This window comes from Hibiscus syriacus, unplaced genomic scaffold (genome assembly GCF_006381635.1).
Source record: "Hibiscus syriacus cultivar Baekdansim isolate YM2019G1 unplaced genomic scaffold, ASM638163v2 tig00111640_pilon, whole genome shotgun sequence".
Lineage (NCBI taxonomy): Eukaryota > Viridiplantae > Streptophyta > Magnoliopsida > Malvales > Malvaceae > Hibiscus > Hibiscus syriacus.
The window spans coordinates 1366944-1387172 of NW_024063142.1; the positions used below are offsets into that span (position 1 = coordinate 1366944).

A 20229-nucleotide genomic window follows, 5' to 3' on the forward strand; every position below is an offset into this window, starting at 1 on the left:
CTTAATAAAGTTTACTCAATCTTACATGAAAGCACGATCAACTGCACTAAGCCCCATAAGGGAGAGGGTACATATCCATTATTTTAAAATTTCATTAAATTTAATTTTATATATTAAAGGGAAAAAGGAAAAATACATACTCATTTAAAATTATATATTAAAATTTTACACTCTATTTTTTAATCCTTTGCTTATTACAAATATAGTTAAAATTCATTAATATAATTGTGCGTGGAGTTTATTTATTTAGAGAAAATAACTTCAGTGACAAAAAATACATTATAATATACGATTTTAATCAATTTTTTTTAGATTTGTCAAAATGACTAACTAAATCGCAATGCGATCGATAATTCGCAACGCGATCTCCGGTATCGCAAATCAGTTTCCAGATTCGCAATGTGATTTTAGACTATCGCAATGCGAACTTTGACTATCGCAATGTGAATATGTAAATCGCAATGCGAACTTGGACTATCGCAATGCGAACTTCGACTATCGCATTGCGGTAGTCAAAGTTCGCATTGTGATAATCCAAAATCGCAACGACTGGTGGTATTGCATTTGTTTCTTAAGAATTTTCTCTAAAAAGATAGTATTCGCGCGGACGTGTCGAAGACACGTATTACCATTACCATTACCACGACCACGACCACGACCCGACCCGACCCGACCCGACCCGACTCGAGACGAGACGAGACAGACTGCGGCGGCGGCGGCGCGCGAGAGTCCCCCTTGTTCTCTTTCACTTAACAAGGAGGTGGGAAAGCCAAGCCTTAAATACCATTCACAATAGTGTTTCCAATACTATGTGGGATTGAGCATTACCAACACTTGTTTCCAATACAATGTGATTATTCAGGAAACAATTAACAATCATGCACCTTAAAACAACTGAATCAGTAACCAATTGCATTAGTATTATACGATTAAATATGTCATAATTAAATGTCAATTTACAATCAATCACGATTATTGCAATTTTAAGCAAAACATTCAAAAATAATATCACTATTTAAGGCTCAATCTCACATTGTATTGGAAACAAGTGTTGTTAATGCTCAATCTCACATAGTATTGGAAACACTATTGTGAATGGTATTTAAGGCTTGGCTTTCTCACTTCCTTGTTGAGTGATAGAGAATAAGGGGGACTCTCGCGCGCCGCAGCCGCCGCCGTCCGTCTCGTCTCGTGGTCGTGGTCGTACGTGTCTTCGACACGTCCGCGCGAATACTATCTTTTTAGAGAAAATTCTTAAGAAACAAATGCAATACCACTAGTCGTACACCTAATTTTAGCTTCCCAACGAATATTTACTATATACACAATGACTCGAACGTGAGATTTTACTTAAATGATATCAAACTGTCTATCACTTGAATCAATCCGTTAATTTGTAATCGAGGATTTATCGTATAAGTGTATATAAGAGGCGATTAAAATCCAAGCTTTGTAATCGAGTTTCTAGATTAGTGTTAAAAATGGCAAAAAGAAGTTATGGGAAATTTTACTTTTGTTAGCTTTTCCTTTGCCAAATACTATCACCAATGGTCACAAGTCGTAAATGAATCTCAACATCTAAAGGATTCGTATATGAGCATCGCATTTATGTTTAATGTATTAATTCAAAAATTTGATCCCCCAACCCTCAAAATGGTACCTAAATCTTTTTTTACAATTATGTTACCACCTAAACCTGACAATTAGTCTTAAAATGACACCTCTTACTAATATATATAATTTTTGACCCCAACAACTGCAATAAAATGATTGTAAATTTATTGTCAAATAATTAAAAGTATATAAAATAAATATTATTTTATAATCATTTTAATTTAATAAAAAACATTCGGAGCATCACTCAATTAGTAATTCTATTTTCAGTAATCTTTTATTCCCAACATGGGATTTTTTGGGGTATATTATCGGGAATTTGATTACTCCTTACTCTTAGGTATTGTTGGATTACATACATTTTGGACTAGAATGCCCTTAATTTTTTCTTTCAAAAATATCTTTCTTCTGTCGTTGAATAATAAAATTTATACAAATGTTAAATTACAAATTTATCCTTAAACTATTTTAGATTTACAAAAAAAAATCTATAATTAAAATTTTATATGAAGTTCAGGGGTTAAAATAAAATTTTACCCTTTCATTAAACCTATTTATCTTTTCAAATTTGTTAAAAAAATTATATGAATTTAAAATTTTAAAGAAAATATATAAATTAATTATAATAATATTATAGTAGAATTCAACTTGTTAAAAAAATAAATATATAATAAAAATAATTTGGTAAAATATACATTTTAATAATATTTTATTCTTTTAACCAAACATCGTAATCTTAAATTCCTGTTAAAATTTATGTTAAACCATCCAAACACATAATACAACATTCCAATAATCATATTCCCCGATAATTTTTTATTCATACTAGTAATCTTATATTTCGTTAACCAAACTCACCCTAAAAGTTTTTGCAATTATCATTTTTATGCAAAACGTGTATATACAATAAAAATAATAATAAAATGAAGATAATTTACTATACGCACTACAATATGACTATTTTAAATGTGTTTGTAGATGATATACCAGCTCTCTTGAATAAAGAAAATATTGTTTTTCTTTATTATACGTCTACTTTATATTAGGTTTACTTTTCTTGGTTATTATTATAAATAAATATTTTTTTATTAATCTTAGACAAGTATAATATAATATTTTTCATATATAACTTTTCATTATTTGACATTGAACGCTTACATTCTTGATATTTCTAATGTTCAAATCCGAGATCTCAAAAAATAATAAATTAATAACAATTCATTTACATCAAGACTGCTTGATTCGTGCTATAAATATATATATATATATATATATATATATCTATATATATATATTAAGATGGAAAAGAATTAATTTATATAAATACAATCAATTTCAATCACAATTTAAAATAAAATATTGTTTTTATCAATCATTTATAAAATTTCTAGTTTTCTGTAATGATTAAACTTCGGATATTTGTTTAAAGGATCGTTCAAGTTCTTTTATTTTTAACACATTTTTTACTGAGAAGATAGTGGCACGTGTTGTTATTCTATTTAAAAAGTAATTATTATTTTTGACAACAGAGGATCAAAATAGAAAAACATTTATTAATGACACTTTTGTGAAATAAGTTTAACCAAATTAATGAATTATGAGCTCTGTTTTGAAAATTGGATCGGATCGGTCGGTTTAATTGGTTTAATCGAAAATCGTTGTTTAGTCTGATTCAATCTAAATCGGTTGAACCGCTATTAATGAATCGGTCAGAACCGTTGAACCGTTCGAACCGGACCGACAGAAAATCGGAAAAAACCGGAAAAAATCGGGATTTTTGTTTAAAAAAAAAATTAAATCAAACAACATCGTTTGTTAAACGAGCCAAGTCGAACTCAAGTATTGCTGAGCTCGACTCGAACTTGAAAACTTTAAAAGTAAGCTCAACTCAACTAAAACTCACAAGCTAAAAATTATCAAGTTCAACTCAAACTCGAAATATAATATTGAAATTTGAACTCAAAAAGGCTTGAACTCAAAAAAAAATTAGAAGCTCGATTGAAGCCTAAAATTCGAGCTTGATTGAAGTGAAAGAATAGTTATATAATTATAGTTATATAATTTTGTTATGATTTTTTAACCCAAATTTATTTTTTAATTAGTTATATAATTATATTTTATTATTTAATATATTTACCATAAAATTATGTTGTAGTTAATTTGAATCATTTTGTTCACTTGATTTTATGGTTTTTAACTTATATATGTTATGATATAAAAAATTATTTTTTATTAAATATTTTTGGTATTTTTATTTAATTTTTTAAATAATTATGACGTCGTTCGATTCTTTCGACCGATCAAATCGGTTCAACAGATTAAACCAATAAACCGATAGCATGATCGGTTCGCTAACCGATCCGGTTCTGAAAACCATAGAACCGTTGTCATGTGCAGAAAGGAGAGAAGAAAAACAAAAGCTAACAATCAAACGAGAGGTCTAGAACGGACACAACAAAAAGCACAGACTTCACAGGATACATAAATAAAGCGAAGCGTGAAACCGAGGGAGAAAAACAAAGTTAATCGAAGAAAAGTGTTGTACGTGATTTTGTATTATTAATTTTCCTTTTTTATTGGAAAATTAGATCGTGTTTTTTCCCCCATTTCATTGCATCACTGCCGTCAAATTTTCCACGAAGTTAACTGTGGAGGTTAACGGCTTTAGCTTTTTGCTTTCGATCGTTCTCTGTTGGGCAGTTTCAATGTAATTTTTATTGTTGTACTTGTGGAAATTTACTTAACGTGTTGATTTAGTTTTAATCAATTAAAGAGTAATTCAGTTTTCTTGATGAGATTTCCAGAAAGAAACTCGTCATCTTATTGTTGTTGTCTTTCCTGTGTTAATCGGTCTCAATAAGAATTAACTTACTAATTTGATTTTAGGGTTTCTATGAGTTTATTTATTTTGCTTTCTAATTTCGTGGTTTTATCGTATTGAGCAGTGAGTAGAAGTCACATCCCTAACTGAAGAAGAACAAGAAAGAAGAAGCAAAGAAGATATTGGAATTTGGGGATTTGGATAGCGGAACTTGAGGTGCTAGTATTCCAGCAATTTTAGTTTCTTATTATTTCTTTTGAAAATGTTAATGTTAAGCTTTTAATGTAATTTAAATTAGTCGCTCAAACTTGTAATTTTTTGTTGTGTCAATTCCAATCTAAGTTTTCCCTCCACTTTCAATTACTACTTTGTTTGGATAATAAGCTTTAGGGTAGTAGTTTTGCTGGAACTTAATTGTGTATGTGTATTTTATTTGTTGTGGTTTAATAATGGCTATGGTGTTAGGGGTGGCGATTTTGTGGTTTGAATTGTGAGAGTGACAAAAATGAATCATGATTACTGGATCTGTTGGGATAGTTGTAGATGGGCACCCTGACGACAAACAATCTGACCATGTAGACACAAAGTCGTGGATCCCTAGGAGGAGCCTCTGAATGTGTCGAGGGATTTGGATGCCTGATCAGAGTGTAGAGTATGCTACGAGTGTGACTCCCAATTTACAGTATTTAATCGCAGGCATCATTGTCGACTTTGTGGCCGTGTTTGTGCCAACTGTACAAAAACTCAATTTTTGTCCCATCTGATGAGCCAAGGGCTGGTCGTGAATATTCAGAAAGGATTAGGGGTATGTAATTACTGCTTCAAGCAAGGGAGCAGGGATAGCAGCAGTCGATAATGGACAAAAACACCTAGTTCTGGTCTCTGTCCATCTTTCTGCAGCAAGCTTGGCCAGTATCAACTCCAGCTGCACCTGTAATAGTAGTAGTGGGTATTGTTGGTTCTACTCCATTCAACTGAACCTGACTACTGTATGAACATAATTCTGGTCTTAGCCATTGTGAATCTGCCCATATGAATGGGCTGAACAAACAGTGAGTCATCTAGGATGAGCACAGATCAAAGTTCAGCCTTAGTAGATTTCTGCAAATTTTGGCTTTTTTGTGGTAACAGGTACCTTCTCCATTTACTATGAATCTGGCTCTGAAATTTCACACGCCTTTGCATATATATTATAGGCTTGTTGGGGGTGGGGTGGATAGCGTTAATGGTTACCAGTGAATCCTTCATGATATCAATTGTGTTGGGATGGCCTTTACTTCTTTGCTCTATGTTTTGTGTTTGTCAATTCATATTCAAGTTACACAAACTGCTTTGGATGGAATCCATAAGTCTTATGCTTTATTTTACGATTTCGAGCTAGTGATAAATACTTATACTTTCTTAACTGTTGATTCCAGGAGTGATGATGAAGATGATGATTATGGGTGCATATTCAGACTCAGAATCGAAGCATTATGCTCATGCTGAAGAGTATTATGGTGCAGCCAACAATCATGAATTTGACTGTGTTTATAAATCAGATAAAATGCATGCTCATGCTGAGAACACAGAGGCGAAGTCTTTGAGTGGTTCACCGTTATCTAAGAATTTTGATATACCAAGTGTGCATGAAATCAAGAAATTTGTAGAAAAAAGGAGCTAGAGAATGCTGATGAGGGTGAAGCTCCTGCTTATGATGTGGATGGTACAGGTGTCGTGCCTGTGGATTTTGAGAGCAATGAGGTACTGTGGCTCCCTCCAGAGCCTGTGGATGAAGAGGATGAGAAGAAGCTGCTTTATTTGATGATGACGATGATGGGTGCTACAGAGAGTGGGGATATTTACGATCTAATAGTTTGGAACTAGGGAACGTAGCAGGGTCTGTTGAGGAGCACAGGAAGGCCTGAAAAATGTGGTAGAAGGGCATTTTAGAGCTTTGGTATCTCAGCTTTTGTGGCTGAACCTTCCTGTTGGGGATGATGATGGCAAAGAGAATTGGTTGGATAATCACATCTTTGTCATGGGAAGCTGCAACACTTCTGAAGCCAGATACAAGCGAGGGAGGGAATGGATCCTGGAGGATACGTAAAAGTTAAATGCATAGCTGCTGGGCGTCGCAGTGAAAGGTAATATTGGCGACCTCAATTTGAAAATTTCTTAATCATCAACAGGAACAACTTCTCCTTAGTTCATATTCTTAGCAGGATAGTTTAACAATCCAAACATACAAATAACTTTTTGTTCTTACTAATCAACTTTATTGACTTCAAGATGGTTAACCATGTTCATGGCCAAGCATCAGACTCATTAGGTCTTGAAGTATGTAATTGTTGCATTGGTTTATACTTCTGGCATCTATAATTCCCATGTTAAAGGTTGATAATTCCCCCATCTCTTTTTTCTTGGGTGATGGGTACTGATCATTGTTCTTTGATTTTAATGTGAATGAACATACCCTAAAGTTATTTCCCAATCACATCCCTTTCTCTCTCAGCTATTATTTGTGATTTGTGAATAGGCCTCATATTTGTATTGAGCATTCACAATAATTTTCCTGTGATTCTTGATGCTCATTTGAGGCAGTTTGGAGAGAACAAACATGGAGAGATGGTTACAATTAGCAATAAATCAAACATGTCACAAAAAGAATGCTTTGTATGTTATGCAGTTGTTCATTCTATTTCATTCTGTGATGAGATTCTGATTTCCTTTTTTAATATTTTCTGCAGTGCCGTGGTTAAAGAGTTGTAAGAATGTAGCTCACGACGAATGACTTCAAAAATCGATAAACCCTCGTTTTCTAATTCTTGGAGGAGCTTTGGAATATCAGCGCATTTCTAATCACTTGTCAAGTTTGATACATTGTTGCAGCAGGTTTGTATTTCTAACTATTCCCTTCTATTTTGGTTTGTTAATTAACCTAGGTTCATAATACGGGCTAAACAAGGAACATTCCTTTGATTCCTACCTTCTAGGAAATGGACCATTGAAGATGGCAGTTGCTAAAATCGATGCACATCATCCTAATGTTCTTTGGTGGAGAAATCTGTGTCCCGTATGCTCAAGAGTACCTTCTTGACAAAGACATATCTCTTGTTCTCAATATTAAGAGGCCACTCTTAGAGCGTATAGCCCGCTGCACTGGTGCTCAAATTGTTCCATCCATTGATCATCTGACATCACCAAAGTTGGGTATTGTGACGTGTTCCATGTGGAGAAATTTTTTTTGAGGAGCATGGAAGTGCTGGGCAAGGTGGGAAAAAATTGACAAAGACACTAAGTTTTTTGAGGGTTGCCAAAGCTCTGGTTATACAGTAAGTCCTTTCAGTATGCATGGTACATATATCCATTCCTAGTGCTACTGCTGAAAAAAATCTTATAATCTGGAAAATCTTTCAATATATGTTGCTGATTTTACAATGTTAGCTATCAAAACTTTTGCATGATAAGTATGATTATTATTTATATTTCTTAGGTAATCTTTTATTTTGTTGATGTTTTTCATAGTACCTGAAGATGCATTTTTTTTTAACAAAGATGAGTATGCATAAACAGTTTTTAAGGCACCACACCCTCAGCAACATAAATGCTGAAGGGACTCAAAAAACTCTAAAAAGCTCTTGCTAAACCTAAAAATGGGGTAAACAGATCAGGCTATATGAAATTAATGAGCAATTATGGAGTCTACTCAACATTCTTTATAATATTTGACTTGAGTCCAGTAGTTTAACACTCTCTCTAAAGCACATGTGGAACAACTACTATACTAACCAATCTACCTGGAGTAGCCTGTTGTGGACTCTTAGTAGTTGTTAGGTAGGACTCTTAGTAGTAGTTTTCATGTAGGATGCTTAGAATAAAAGTTGCTTTAGGGCTCTTAAAATAGTTGTGTTTGGTAGGAATTTTTTTTTGTTTTATATATTTCTTTAGTTATTTTAATTTTTATTTATGGGATGATTAAAAACAAAGTTGAGTATTTATCAAAACCCTAAAACAGATTTGGGTCTCTCTTTAATGAGCCCTAAGGTTTCAGGTTCCCTTTGATGAGTATGAGTGATTTTCCGGTCCATCACCCATGACTCAATCCCAAACTCACGGTTGTAACATAACCACAAGAAGAGAAATGGCCATTTTCTGAGGTTCACTGACCATAACTTGTACCTGAAACAATTTGTTACTGTAGCCATTAGGTTCTGCTGATTGAGCAATTCCCTTTATTATCAGGTGACACCATGACTTCCTTAATATGAAAAAGGGAAATTTCGGCCATCTAGCTTCTTCTGGTCGTCTCATAACTTGCATGGGGAAGAACCTATCTGCCACCTTAACATGCTTTCTAATATTCATCTACAACTGCATCGATTAAAGCACCTCGTGGCAGCAATAGTCCACTTAGGTTTTCTTTATCATGCAAATTTTTGGTTGTGTGTAGCAGAAACTATTGTGGCTGTTTGCAATCAGGTGTTTTGCTAACTTTTAGGATGGTGATGCATAGAATGTGTTACATGAAGTTCTGGTCATTCATGTCAGCCATTTACATTGTAATCTTACTGTTTTTTTCCAAATAAAAATTTTTGGTGCTAAGATGGTCCAATGGTTAACTTTGTTTCAGATTTTACTCAAGGGTGCGCATGGAGATGAACTGAAAAAAGTGAAACATGTTGTCCAATATGGAGTTTTTGCAGCTTATCACCTTGATCTTGAGACATCATTTCTAGCCGATGAAGGTGCCACACTTCCAGAGCTCCCTTTAAAGTCTCCTATAACTGTTGCCTTACCTGATAAACCATCGGTATTGACAGGTCTATTTCCATTGTATCTGGCTTTACCATCCCATCCTCCAGGAAGCCCATGGATTCCCAATCTATTCATGAATTGCAGAAATCCAACACAGATGTATCTCAATAGACCATCATCTGTCAACGATAAGCCCTCTTGCAAATCTACAGAGGCCAGTTTATCTTGCTGGTCAAAATGTCCTCAAAGTATGTCAAACTATGAGGAATCTGCCATTGACAATGTTCAAGCTAGTTCTTCCTTGAATTCACTGTCAGCTTCAAGGATGGATCATCTTTGTTCTCAAAGATTATCAGAAGCACCACAGCACGGTAGGCAGTATCATGCAAATCACCTGCAAATCACCTGGATGGCCCAGAGTTGGCATCCTTAAAACAAGAGCCTGCTAGCAATAATGAAGCAGCAGGATCCTCAAAGGAAGAGTTTACTCCACCTTCAGACCACCAGAGCATTTTGGTGTCATTATCAACCCGTTGTGTGTGGACAAGCACTGTGTGTGAACGGTCTCATCTCTTCCGAATCAAATACTATGGAGCTCTGATAAGCCGCTGGGCCGATTTTTACGAGATCATCTGTTGATCAGGTATTTTATTGTTATTTCATGTAGAAAACTTGATCTTCCTCTTTGCTTCTCATTAGTAGAACTTAAGATTCTTTTTTATCAGAGCTTCCATTGTCATTCATGTGAGATGCCATCTGAAGCACATGTTCATTGTTTACTCATCGGCAAGGTAGCCTGATAATATCTGTTAAGAAACTACCATGTCCTCCCTTACCAGGAGAGCGGGAAGGAAAGATTTGGATGTGGCATAGGTGCTTGCGATGCCCTTGGATCAATGGATTCCCTCCAGCCACAAGAAGAGTTGTAATGTCTGATGCTGCTTGGGGTTTGTCCTTCGGGAAATTTTTGGAGCTTAGCTTTTCTAACCATGCAGCTGCTAGCAGAGTTGCAAGGTGTGGTCATTCCCTTCACAGAGATTGTCTTCGATTTTATGGGTAAGGCTTTACTTAAGAAATGCGCAGTATTATGTTAATTAGAGCATAAAGGTTACCATTTTAAATGGAGTGATCACTTGCAGTGATGACACTTGTGTAGGATTAGTCTTTCTATTCTGTTTATGCAATTTCTCTCTAGTTTTTAAGCAATGAATTTGTTTCTCTTTGATAGATTGGTATTTATTTTTTATCATAATGGTTATCAACAATCATCCCTTTGTATAGTGTATCTGGTGTTTAATACTGACTTATGGGTTCCCTGGATATTCATTAATAAGGGATGTAGCTGTCTATACATGTATGAGGTTTCCATGGTTTGGGGAACACCTGAACTTGGTCAAGTGGCTATTGCTCCAAGATAAAGTGCCTTAAATCCTAGTATTCCCCAAGCCAGTTACTCCCTTCTGGATAAGGAGGGTTATTGGCCGAGAAGGGGATGGAAAGGGTAGGGTAAATTAATGGTATGAGATATATTGTAAGAGAACTCAAAGGTGTAAGAAATAATCAGATGAAGTATATTAGTTGCATTGATATCCTCTGATTGTACTGTGTTACTACATGCAGATTCGGGAGAATGGTTGCTTGTTTTCGATATGCTTCCATCATGTCCATTCTGTTTATCTTCCACCATCAAAACTGGAATTTAATTATGGTAATCAGGAATGGATACAAAGTGAAGCAAATGAGGTTTGACTATCCTAAAACCTTGTTCCAGTTCATAAAACTATTCTTGAATCAAATTAATACCTACAAAACCATTGATACTGTTTTGCAGGTGAGTAACAGGGCCGAATTCCTTTTTACTGAAGTGTATAATGCTCTTCGAAAGCTTTCAGAGAATTTATTAGGTTCAGGTTCTGATAGTCGTGGCATAAGGGCACCTGAAAGAAGAATCTGTATCGAAGAACTGGAAGCAATGCTCCAAAAGGATAGAAAAGAATTTCAGGTAGTTTATTTGAAACTCATTGTGTGCATCCTCTCCTTGTCCCTTATGAGCAACAGCTGCTATCTGATGGTTATAATTAACGCTTGAACCAAGCTGTTCAGAAGTTTTACCCCATTTTTGATTTGTTATCTTTAAGTGGATAAAACGAGCTTGATACACTGCCTCATTTCTTATCTGTTTACTTTTCCTTAGGAATCTTTAAAGGAGGTGAAAGTCGGCCAACCTGTCATTGACATTCTTGAGATCAATAAGTTACGCAGGCAACTACTCTTTCTTTCTTACATTTGGGACCAACTCCTGATTCATGCTTATGGTTCAATTAACAAAAATATCCAGGAAGTTAGAAGCAGTTCCATCCCAAAGTTTGAACTGAAGCCTATAAGTTCTGTGGATAAGCTTTTTGATGAATGTTAGTCCCAAGTCAACTGAAGGCTTTAGTAGTTGCGACTCTGCCCTAGCTGATAACGTGCCTGATATAAACATGAATCAAGGAGGCAATACTGGTGAAATTAGAAAACCAGGTGGAGACCACAAAGAAAAAGAGATGGACCAGGACTTTAATAACAGGAAGGAGGCTAAATCTTCTCTTTCTTCTAGTTTAAATTGCAGCGAGAAACCTGATGCTGTGGAATTTGAAAGAGCTGTTGGAAGGTCCCTGTCAGATGGGGAATTTCCGAATATGGAAGATGTATCTGACACCCTTGAGGCAGTGTGGACTGGTGAAGGTCACCCAGTTAGCATACTTCCCAAGGAGAATGGTTACATTGATCCTGTTTCGGCTGTGTCAGATATGTCAACTGCAGTAATTTCGGATATGGGAATTCATGCTAGTGTTCATGGTGAGGTGGAAGTGGCATGTTCTCCTCAGTCTGCTCTGCCCACCAAGGAACTTGAAACTTTGGAGAAATCCATGAGCAGGGAAAGTGTGCCATTTCGAAATTTTTGACTCATTTAATAAGAATTCTTCATTCAATGCTCAAAAGCTCAATATCAGTGAGTATAATCCAATCTACGTCTCATCATTTAGGGAGTTGGAAAAGCAAAGTGGTGCCAGGTTGCTGCTTCCTACCGGTGTTAATGACACAGTTGTGCCTGTTTATGATGATGATATTATAGCTTATGCACTTATCTCATCAGATTACCATTCACAATTGTCTGAGCTGGAGAGAAAAGATGGTGCAGACTCTGCAGTTTCATCATCACTTATTGATTCAATGAAACTGTTTTCACTTGATTCTTTTAGTGACATATCATCTGATACTTTCAGAAGTCTTGGATCTGGTGATGATAGTATCTTGTCTCTGTCTGGGTCACATAACTCCCTGGCTTCTGATCCCCTCTCATACACAGAAAATTTGCATGCCCAAGTTTCTTTTTCCGATGATGGTTCCCTTGGGAAGGTGAAGTATTCGGTGACTTGTTATTATGCAAAGCGTTTTGAGAGCTTGAGGATGACTTGCTGTCCTTCTGAGATGGATTTTATACGGTCTCTCAGTCGTTGTAAGAAGTGGGATGCCCAAGGCGGCAAGAGCAAAGTTTTCTTTGCAAAAACTTTAGATGATCGATTTATCCTCAAACAAGTCACAAAGACAGAACTAGAATCATTTATTAGTTTGGACCTGCTTATTTCAAGTATTTGTCTGATTCAATCAATACAAGAAGTCCAATTTGCCTGGTAAAGATTTTGGGCATATATCAGGTATTCTTTAAAGTAGTTAAACTTCATGAGTGAATATCTGAAAATAATTCTGGGAAAAAATGTTTTAGTACCACAAAGCATTGTTATCTTGTCAATTATGCTTTCCAATTCTTGAGGCACTCTGGTTAAATCATCTGTCGGTTCTTCCTCTTTTCTCATTCTGCTTAAAGCTCATTTCATGTTGTGATTTATTTGGGATATGTGTTTGTGCGTGCGCATCTCCTTGCTGATTTGTATATGAATTCCACTTTAGATGTGTCCAAATATGCTGTGGCAACACTTGATATTCTAATGTTATAGATGTTATAAAGCCTGAGATATGAGCAACCTAAGTGCACCTCGCTTAGAAAATTTTCAAGTTTTATCTGCTTATTATGTTTTAGTTTCCTAAACCAAAATTAGTCTTCTACTATTTCGTTATAATTATACCTTTATTTTTGGTTTAATTTTTCTTCCGGTGTCATTGCCTTGAAGGTTTCATCAAAACACCTTAAAGAAGGTAAGGAATCGAAAATGGATGTTTTGGTGATGGAAAATCTCCTCTTCAGGCGCAAGATTACAAGACTTTATGACCTTAAAGGATCTACACGATCAAGGTATAATCCTGATACAAGTGGCAGCAACAAAGTTCTTCTGGATCAAAATTTGATTGAAGCAATGCCAACTTCTCCAATTTTTGTTGGAAGCCAGTCGAAGCGGTTGTTGGAGAGGGCCGTTTGGAATGACACTTCCTTCCTTGCTGTAAGTTGGAATTCAACTTCTCATTTGTCACTGGGCTGCGCGTACCATTCCGTATATTTTCTTTATATTTTACAAATAATATTTTGGTAATTATCATTATGAAATGAAAGAAACTATGGTGGGTAATGTAGTCGGTGTGGGCTGTATTGCACAGTGTTGGATTGTTTATTTCTCTTTAGCATTCTTCATGCTATGAATTACATGGCGATGGGCTCTTCATATCTCTGCTATGCATATAAGCTAATTGAATTGATGGTCTGATTTGCTACTTGGTATCTTTCCTAATAATTATGTGTACATTTTTGGAACAGTTGGTTGATGTAATGGACTATTCGTTACTAGTTGGCGTGGATGAGGAAAAACATGAGCTTGTTCTTGGAATAATTGATTTCATGAGGCAATACACATGGGACAAGCACCTTGAAACATGGGTGAAGACCTCGGGCATCCTCGGTGGGCCTAAAAATGCACCTCCGACGGTCATCTCGCCTCAACAGTACAAGAAACGATTCAGGAAAGCCATGACTGCTTATTTTCTCATGGTGCCAGATCAATGGTCTCCTCCAACAACTGTTCCTAGTGGGTCGCAGACAGACCTTTGTGAAGAAAACACTCACAGTGGTAACCCTGTTGAATTATAATTCGAGTCCTTTTGTCTGTATATGTCAAGATGTAAGTTCAATACCCACATCTCCCTCACTTCATACTTGCATACATTTACCTTTATTTTAAATTCATTTTCGCCTATCTTTTCTTTTTTCTTCGGTCCAATTGTAATTGTTAAATGGCTGCAGTTGTGGTCATCTCGGTCCAGACAATTGAAGCCCTCAGTTTGTGCCACCACCAATTTATAATTATTTCAATTATTTTCTAAGTTATCATAAATAAGAGCTTGTTTGAGTAACTTTCTCAATAGAGGAATTAATAAAATCTTTTTAATAAAATTTAAAATTTATTAATGTGACATATAAAATAAAGTGATCGCACCAATAAAATCATAAATATGATTCAGTCAATAAAAAATATTGATTCTTTATTTGTTAAGTGTCGCAACAATCAATGTTGGCTAAAGAGTCTATTTAGTTGAACAGTTAAATACAAAATATCATGAGGGACCTAATTGACTTTTCAAAAAAGATTGAGGACATATTAACCAATAACGCTAAAAATAATCACAATACAATATCAGCTTTGTTTGAAAACTGCAACAAAGTAAAATGCCCATTTAAACGACAAGTGCCCGATAAAAGCTCCAAACTTGCCCTCACAAGCTTTTGGCGCTCCCATTTTAACTCCTTTCGAACTCTTTTCCTTTCCCTCCACCATCGCACTTAGTCCCCTGCCTCTTTTCATTTTCTTTCCCTGTGTTAAGCCATCTCCTTCTCCAGGCTTGGATCTGTTCTTCAAATAGATACTGCGATTGTTATTTCTTTTAAAGTTAGATACTTGGATAGTTAATAAATATACAAATGGAACAGCAGAGAAACCAGACGGTGGTTCAACTGCAGCAGCCAGAGGAGCTTGAGGAGATACAACATGGCCCGTTCCCTATGGAGCAACTTCAGGTGAAACAAGAAATCATCTTCAAGATTTCGTTTATTTTCTCAATTCTATTGGAAAGTAGGACGCTTTTATATGTGGGGTTTCTTTTATTTTTTCTCCAAATTTCCGAAAACTGTTTCTTTTCTTGATTTGTCCACATTTACAGAAAGAGAAAATAGAAAAACCGTTCGTTCTTTTTCAAGATTCTGAAAATAAAAAACGAGTTCTGTTCATCCTTTTCACCGCTTTTAGGTTTACTTCAGCATGGGTTCTTTTCAGTATCGCCTTTTACCTTTCGTTTACCTAATATTAGATCAAATGGGTTATATTATTTCGATCTCCTGTTAGGTGGATGATTTTCTGTTAGTTTTTTTCTTTACAATTTTATATGTATTTGATCCTCAAAAAGCTTTAATATTTTTGAGCTATGGGAGATCAAGATTCTATTAATTGAAATGCAAGTTTAATTTACTTTTCTTTTGTTTGATGACTCGTATTTGGATTTTTGCATTTTCCTGTTTTTCATGAGATTTTCCATGTTTTTTTTGGCTTAACAGTTCTAATTATTATTCTTATTGTTTGTCTTCAACTAAAGGAATCCGGCATTGCATCCTTGGACATAAAAAAGCTTAAGGATGCAGGTCTTTGCACGGTTGAATCTATTGTTTACACGCCAAGGAAAGATCTTCTCCAGATCAAAGGAATCAGTGAAGCTAAAGTTGACAAGATCATGGAAGCTGGTATACTGTTTCCACTTTCCGCAGTTGTTTAAACTTTCAGTGATGACATTTACCATCACTTGTAAAATGATCCGAAATTGGTACTTTCATCTTCTTTGGTTCTTGGCAGCTTCCAAATTGGTCTCGTTGGGTTTCACCAGTGCTAGCCAGCTCCATGCCCAGAGGCTGGAGATAATTCAGATAACATCTGGGTCTAGTGAACTAGATAAAATTTTGGAAGGTATATGTGCTCTGATGCCTGTGAAGTTTCGTTTGATTTGGATTCTAAACACCCAATTGTCTACTTGTTTAACCGGTTAACACTTAAGAACTTTAGATTGATCTTTCTGCTTGTTAATTAAGTTTTGTATCATTTTCTATAATAGGTGGAATTGAGACAGGATCTATTACTGACATATATGGTGAGTTCCGTTCTGGAAAGACTCAGCTCTGTCACATATTATGTGTCACATGCCAAGTAAGAGTTTTCTTTTTCATGTTCCCAGCAACTACAGGTGTTTTCTAGGTTTGAAGTTTACTGTTTCTCGTGTGTGTTGCTTGCACTTCATTTTTACTTCCTAATATCTGCTCATTGTGTGGCAGAGCCCCTAAGTTTATGTTATTGCAAATTTGTTGTTATGTTACCCAGTAAGTTAATTTGGCAAGGTATGCTTGTAATATTTTATTTGAATTTTTCTTTTTATGTTTCAGCTTCCATTAGATCAAGGAGGCGGTGAGGGAAAAGCAATGTACATAGATGCTGAAGGGACATTCAGGTCACAAAGACTCTTTCAGATAGGAGAGAGGTGATACATGGCTTCCTTGATATGGCAATGCTGCTCCACTGAAAGCAGCACTGATAGTGGAACTGTTGAATTGTGCAGGTTTGGATTGAATAGTGCTGATGTCTTGGAGAATGTGGCCTATGCTAGAGCATATAACACTGACCATCAGTCGAGGCTCTTGGTTGAAGCAGCTTCAATGTTCTCAAAACATTTCCTTTGCCTGACACCGCGCACATAGTCCCTAATTTTCTACCAAGAAGAATTATCTCTTGTATACTTGGAGCAAACAAGCTGCAGACCAGATTGATCATTTGATGGATTTATCTGTAGATTTGCGCTTATGATAGTAGATAGCGCTACTGCCCTCTATAGAACAGATTTTACTGGGAGGGGTGAGCTCTCTGCCCGACAAATGCACCTTGCAAAATTCCTCAGGAGCCTTCAGAAGTTGTCAGACGAGGTGAGTGTTTACGTATTTATTTCTACTAGTATAACTGAGGCTTTGATTACTACTGCCAGTATCTAATGCATTTGGAACTTTATTGTGTGAGACGCTTTATGGAATTGGGTCATTTATTTCACTTGTTATTATGATGTTTTTTCCTGGCAGTGTCTGCTATTGTAGTTTGGCGTGGCTGTTGTAATCACAAACCAAGTAGTTTCCCAAGTGGATGGTTCAGCAATCTTTGCCGGACCTCAAATCAAGCCTATCGGTGGTAACATCATGACTCATGCTTCCACAACAAGGTTTGTTCTAGAAGCCCTAATATCCCATGTTCCCCACTCTTCATTGAAAGCTGCTAACTAGAAGCTCTCACTGACTACAGATTGGCTCTCCGGAAGGGAAGAGGGGAAGAGGGGAAGAGCGTATTTGTAAAGTAATAAGTTCGCCTTGCTTGGCTGAAGCCAAAGCACGGTTTCAAATTTCTCCAGGTGGTGTTTCTGATGTCAAGGACTAACCCATTTTAGCTCATTACAAAAGTAAAGCAAACTCCTATTGATCAATATGTTTTAATAGCCAACTGCATACCAAATCTCTGTAATTCTTATCTGAAATGAAGATTGTTGGAATTTGGAAGGCGTTATAAAATCTTGCTGTCCATTTCGTTGTGTATAGCCTTGACATCTGTTATATTATGTTTATTATACTGGAGAATCACAACACGCTATTTATTTGTGTTTTTTCTTCATAATTTATTTCAATTGTTGCAAGTTCTTCAATTGGATGTTAAAATTTAAGAAAAGAACAATTAGCTTTTTGGAAAAAATTTAAAGACACAGGTATCTTCATCATAAATTTGATTCATACAATATATTATCCTTGGGCAACCACTGGCTTCCCTGAATAAAATATTCCACCGTGAATCTTCTTGCTTCATCACTGCTGGCATTGAGGTTTACACCAGGCCAGTTAATTCGTCCACTGGTACCTGATCCAGGTCCTGAATTTTCATACTCGGCATAGAATAGAGTATCAGGTGGATCGACACCCTGCGTCCATTGGGTCCAACCTGCTGGGTCCACAATGTCTCCGATGAATGATTGCATGAATATTGTAGTCGAAAAATCCTTCCATGGCCTACCAAAGTACGTGGTAACCGTCAGATTGTCAAAAAGGAGTAATCTTGCACTGTTGGATTGAAATTCCGGTGTTCTGATTCGGGTCAGTCTTGCCTTGTGCAGTAATTGTGTTGAACTGGTCAGGCCCAGGCTGCCTTGGTTGGATACTGCAATTTTGTAGAACCACCGCTGCATTTCCAAATATGAAATCTACGGTTCCAGTGACATGACAATCACGGTAAAACTGTCTATTGGAATGTGTGTAAAGAGTATCCTGGTATGCATCAAAATTACAGCGGTAGAACACGGATTGGTCCGATGACGAACGCATTGCAACAGCTTGCTCTTTTTCCGGGCCTGCAGTGTTTATGAATCCCATGTCTCTTGCCATGAATCCCCTTCCAGCAGCAACTGTAAAGGGAAGAAGCCATTGTTTTTAATTAATCAAAGAGGAAAACATCAATATGCTAAAGGTGAAAATAACTAATGACAATTTACATTTCACTTACTTAAGGTGCCCGACCAAAAGGTGGGGGTTCCATCGACCTTGTTCAAGCTACCAGAGATAATACTCTTGTACATTCCATCTCCGTAAATCATTACATTCCAATAATCCTTATCGATTGTCACGTTCTCCAAATATACGCCTTCTTTTACATAGATAATGAACCTGGATTTGTTTTTCTTTGGGATTGATTCGACTGCTTCACTTATTGTCCTAAAATCTCCACTGCCATCTTTAGCCACGGTATATCAGGTTTAGTATTTCCTCCTGGAGCAATCTCCTGTCCCCACTATGGACCCAGCCAGGAAAACTAGGTTCATGTTCGTGATCAGAATAGCTGTCGTGTTTTAGCAACTTACGATGAATCGGAAATTGGAATTGACGTAGGATGGTCATTATCTGGGATGCAATAGCCAGGCTGTTACTGCTGAACTCAGTGGAGTTCCTCATGGCAAGTTCCATTTCTTGAAGTACAGCCGTGTTGTTCGAAGCCTCAATTAGGCCATCTAAACATGTTTCCTGGTACGTGATTGAGCTGCTGAGCCACGTCCTGATATCGTTGATCTTGGCCGTTGACAACACCGTTTTCTCTCCTTGCCCCATTTGCATAGTTGATATTGATTCATTTATGTATCCGGCTGCATCCACGAAAAGGTTTTCGCAACTATTCAACGCAGTACGCTCCTGGGGATTAATTTTCACATGACGAGAGATAATCTTCTGGGGCAAAGATGAGAGGCTAGTCAGTTCATCAAGCGCAACTTCCATGGACAGCATGAAGATTTTTGAAGGACCAGGATTCGGATCGGTATCATTCGAGGAGCTCTTAAGGGCAGCTATGCTTGAACCGCAAGAACCAGGATACCTCGTTACATTACATATTGCATTGATGCTCTCGGCAGTGTAAGCCGGTAGATCGTCTTTGGACTTTGAGTTTTTCAAAGGAAAAAGCGTACCAAAGACTGCACCAATGATGATGGCTATCAAGATGACCGTAGAGAGTCCGATGACGATGCAGCGCTTTCGAGTCCTTCTCCGGTACGCCTGTTCTTCAAGCTCATCTGCCCTGCAATAGCTCTGAAAGGATTTCGTTGAATCCATGTATGACTATTCTCGTTGTTATTACAAATGCTACGAACAAGAGAGTAAAGAAATATATATGAACCCATTTTACAATATAAAAAAAAAAAAAATCAACCATGGTCGACTAACCACGGTCATGGGATAGAGATGCTGTTGGTTCTTTTGAAATAGCCAAACTGATGACGAACCAGATGTGACGGTTGATGTACAATTTGCGTATAATATATATACTCTTTCTCCGTTGACAAATCGGCATTCGGCAATAGCCGAGTCAACATCAATCTGAAGTTTTATAGTATTTGCAGGGAAACTGTAACGAAGTTGTACTATGCAAGAGGCCAATTGCTGAAAAACAAAACGTTCGTTGTTTTCAATCAACACCAAGAGGCAATTATTTTTCCAGGTCACAAGCAGTTTCCAC

At 36.5% G+C, this 20229-nt stretch overlaps 2 protein-coding genes, 1 long non-coding RNA gene and 2 pseudogenes across 4 annotated transcripts; 4 read left to right on the plus strand and 1 right to left on the minus strand.

Annotated features, from left to right (window-relative positions):
- Positions 1-4005: 4005 nt before the first annotated feature.
- Positions 4006-5098, plus strand: LOC120166413. Its single transcript, XR_005519928.1, has 3 exons — positions 4006-4155; positions 4560-4651; positions 4901-5098. It is a non-coding gene; the product is annotated as an uncharacterized LOC120166413 (long non-coding RNA).
- A 603-nt stretch (positions 5099-5701) lies between these two features.
- Positions 5702-14515, plus strand: LOC120166555 (annotated as a pseudogene).
- Positions 14516-14893: 378 nt separating this feature from the next.
- LOC120166434 (DNA repair protein RAD51 homolog) lies at positions 14894-17809 on the plus strand. Of its 2 annotated transcripts, none has more exons than XM_039175691.1 (8): positions 14894-15179; positions 15752-15896; positions 16006-16116; positions 16262-16353; positions 16587-16681; positions 16760-17120; positions 17271-17407; positions 17472-17809. In XM_039175691.1, the coding sequence occupies exons 1-6, from the start codon at positions 15084-15086 to the stop codon at positions 16896-16898; spliced, it is 678 nt and encodes a 225-aa protein (XP_039031622.1). In that variant the 5' UTR covers positions 14894-15083; the 3' UTR covers positions 16899-17120; positions 17271-17407; positions 17472-17809. The 2 variants fall into 2 exon arrangements, with proteins under 2 accessions (XP_039031622.1, XP_039031621.1); XM_039175690.1 differs by having other exon boundaries at positions 17488-17809.
- Positions 17001-17619, plus strand: LOC120166556 (DNA repair protein RAD51 homolog B-like). Its single transcript, XM_039175800.1, has 3 exons — positions 17001-17120; positions 17286-17435; positions 17488-17619. The coding sequence occupies exons 1-3, from the start codon at positions 17001-17003 to the stop codon at positions 17617-17619; spliced, it is 402 nt and encodes a 133-aa protein (XP_039031731.1).
- Positions 17810-17897: 88 nt separating the features above from the next.
- LOC120166414 lies at positions 17898-19917 on the minus strand (annotated as a pseudogene).
- Positions 19918-20229: the final 312 nt, after the last annotated feature.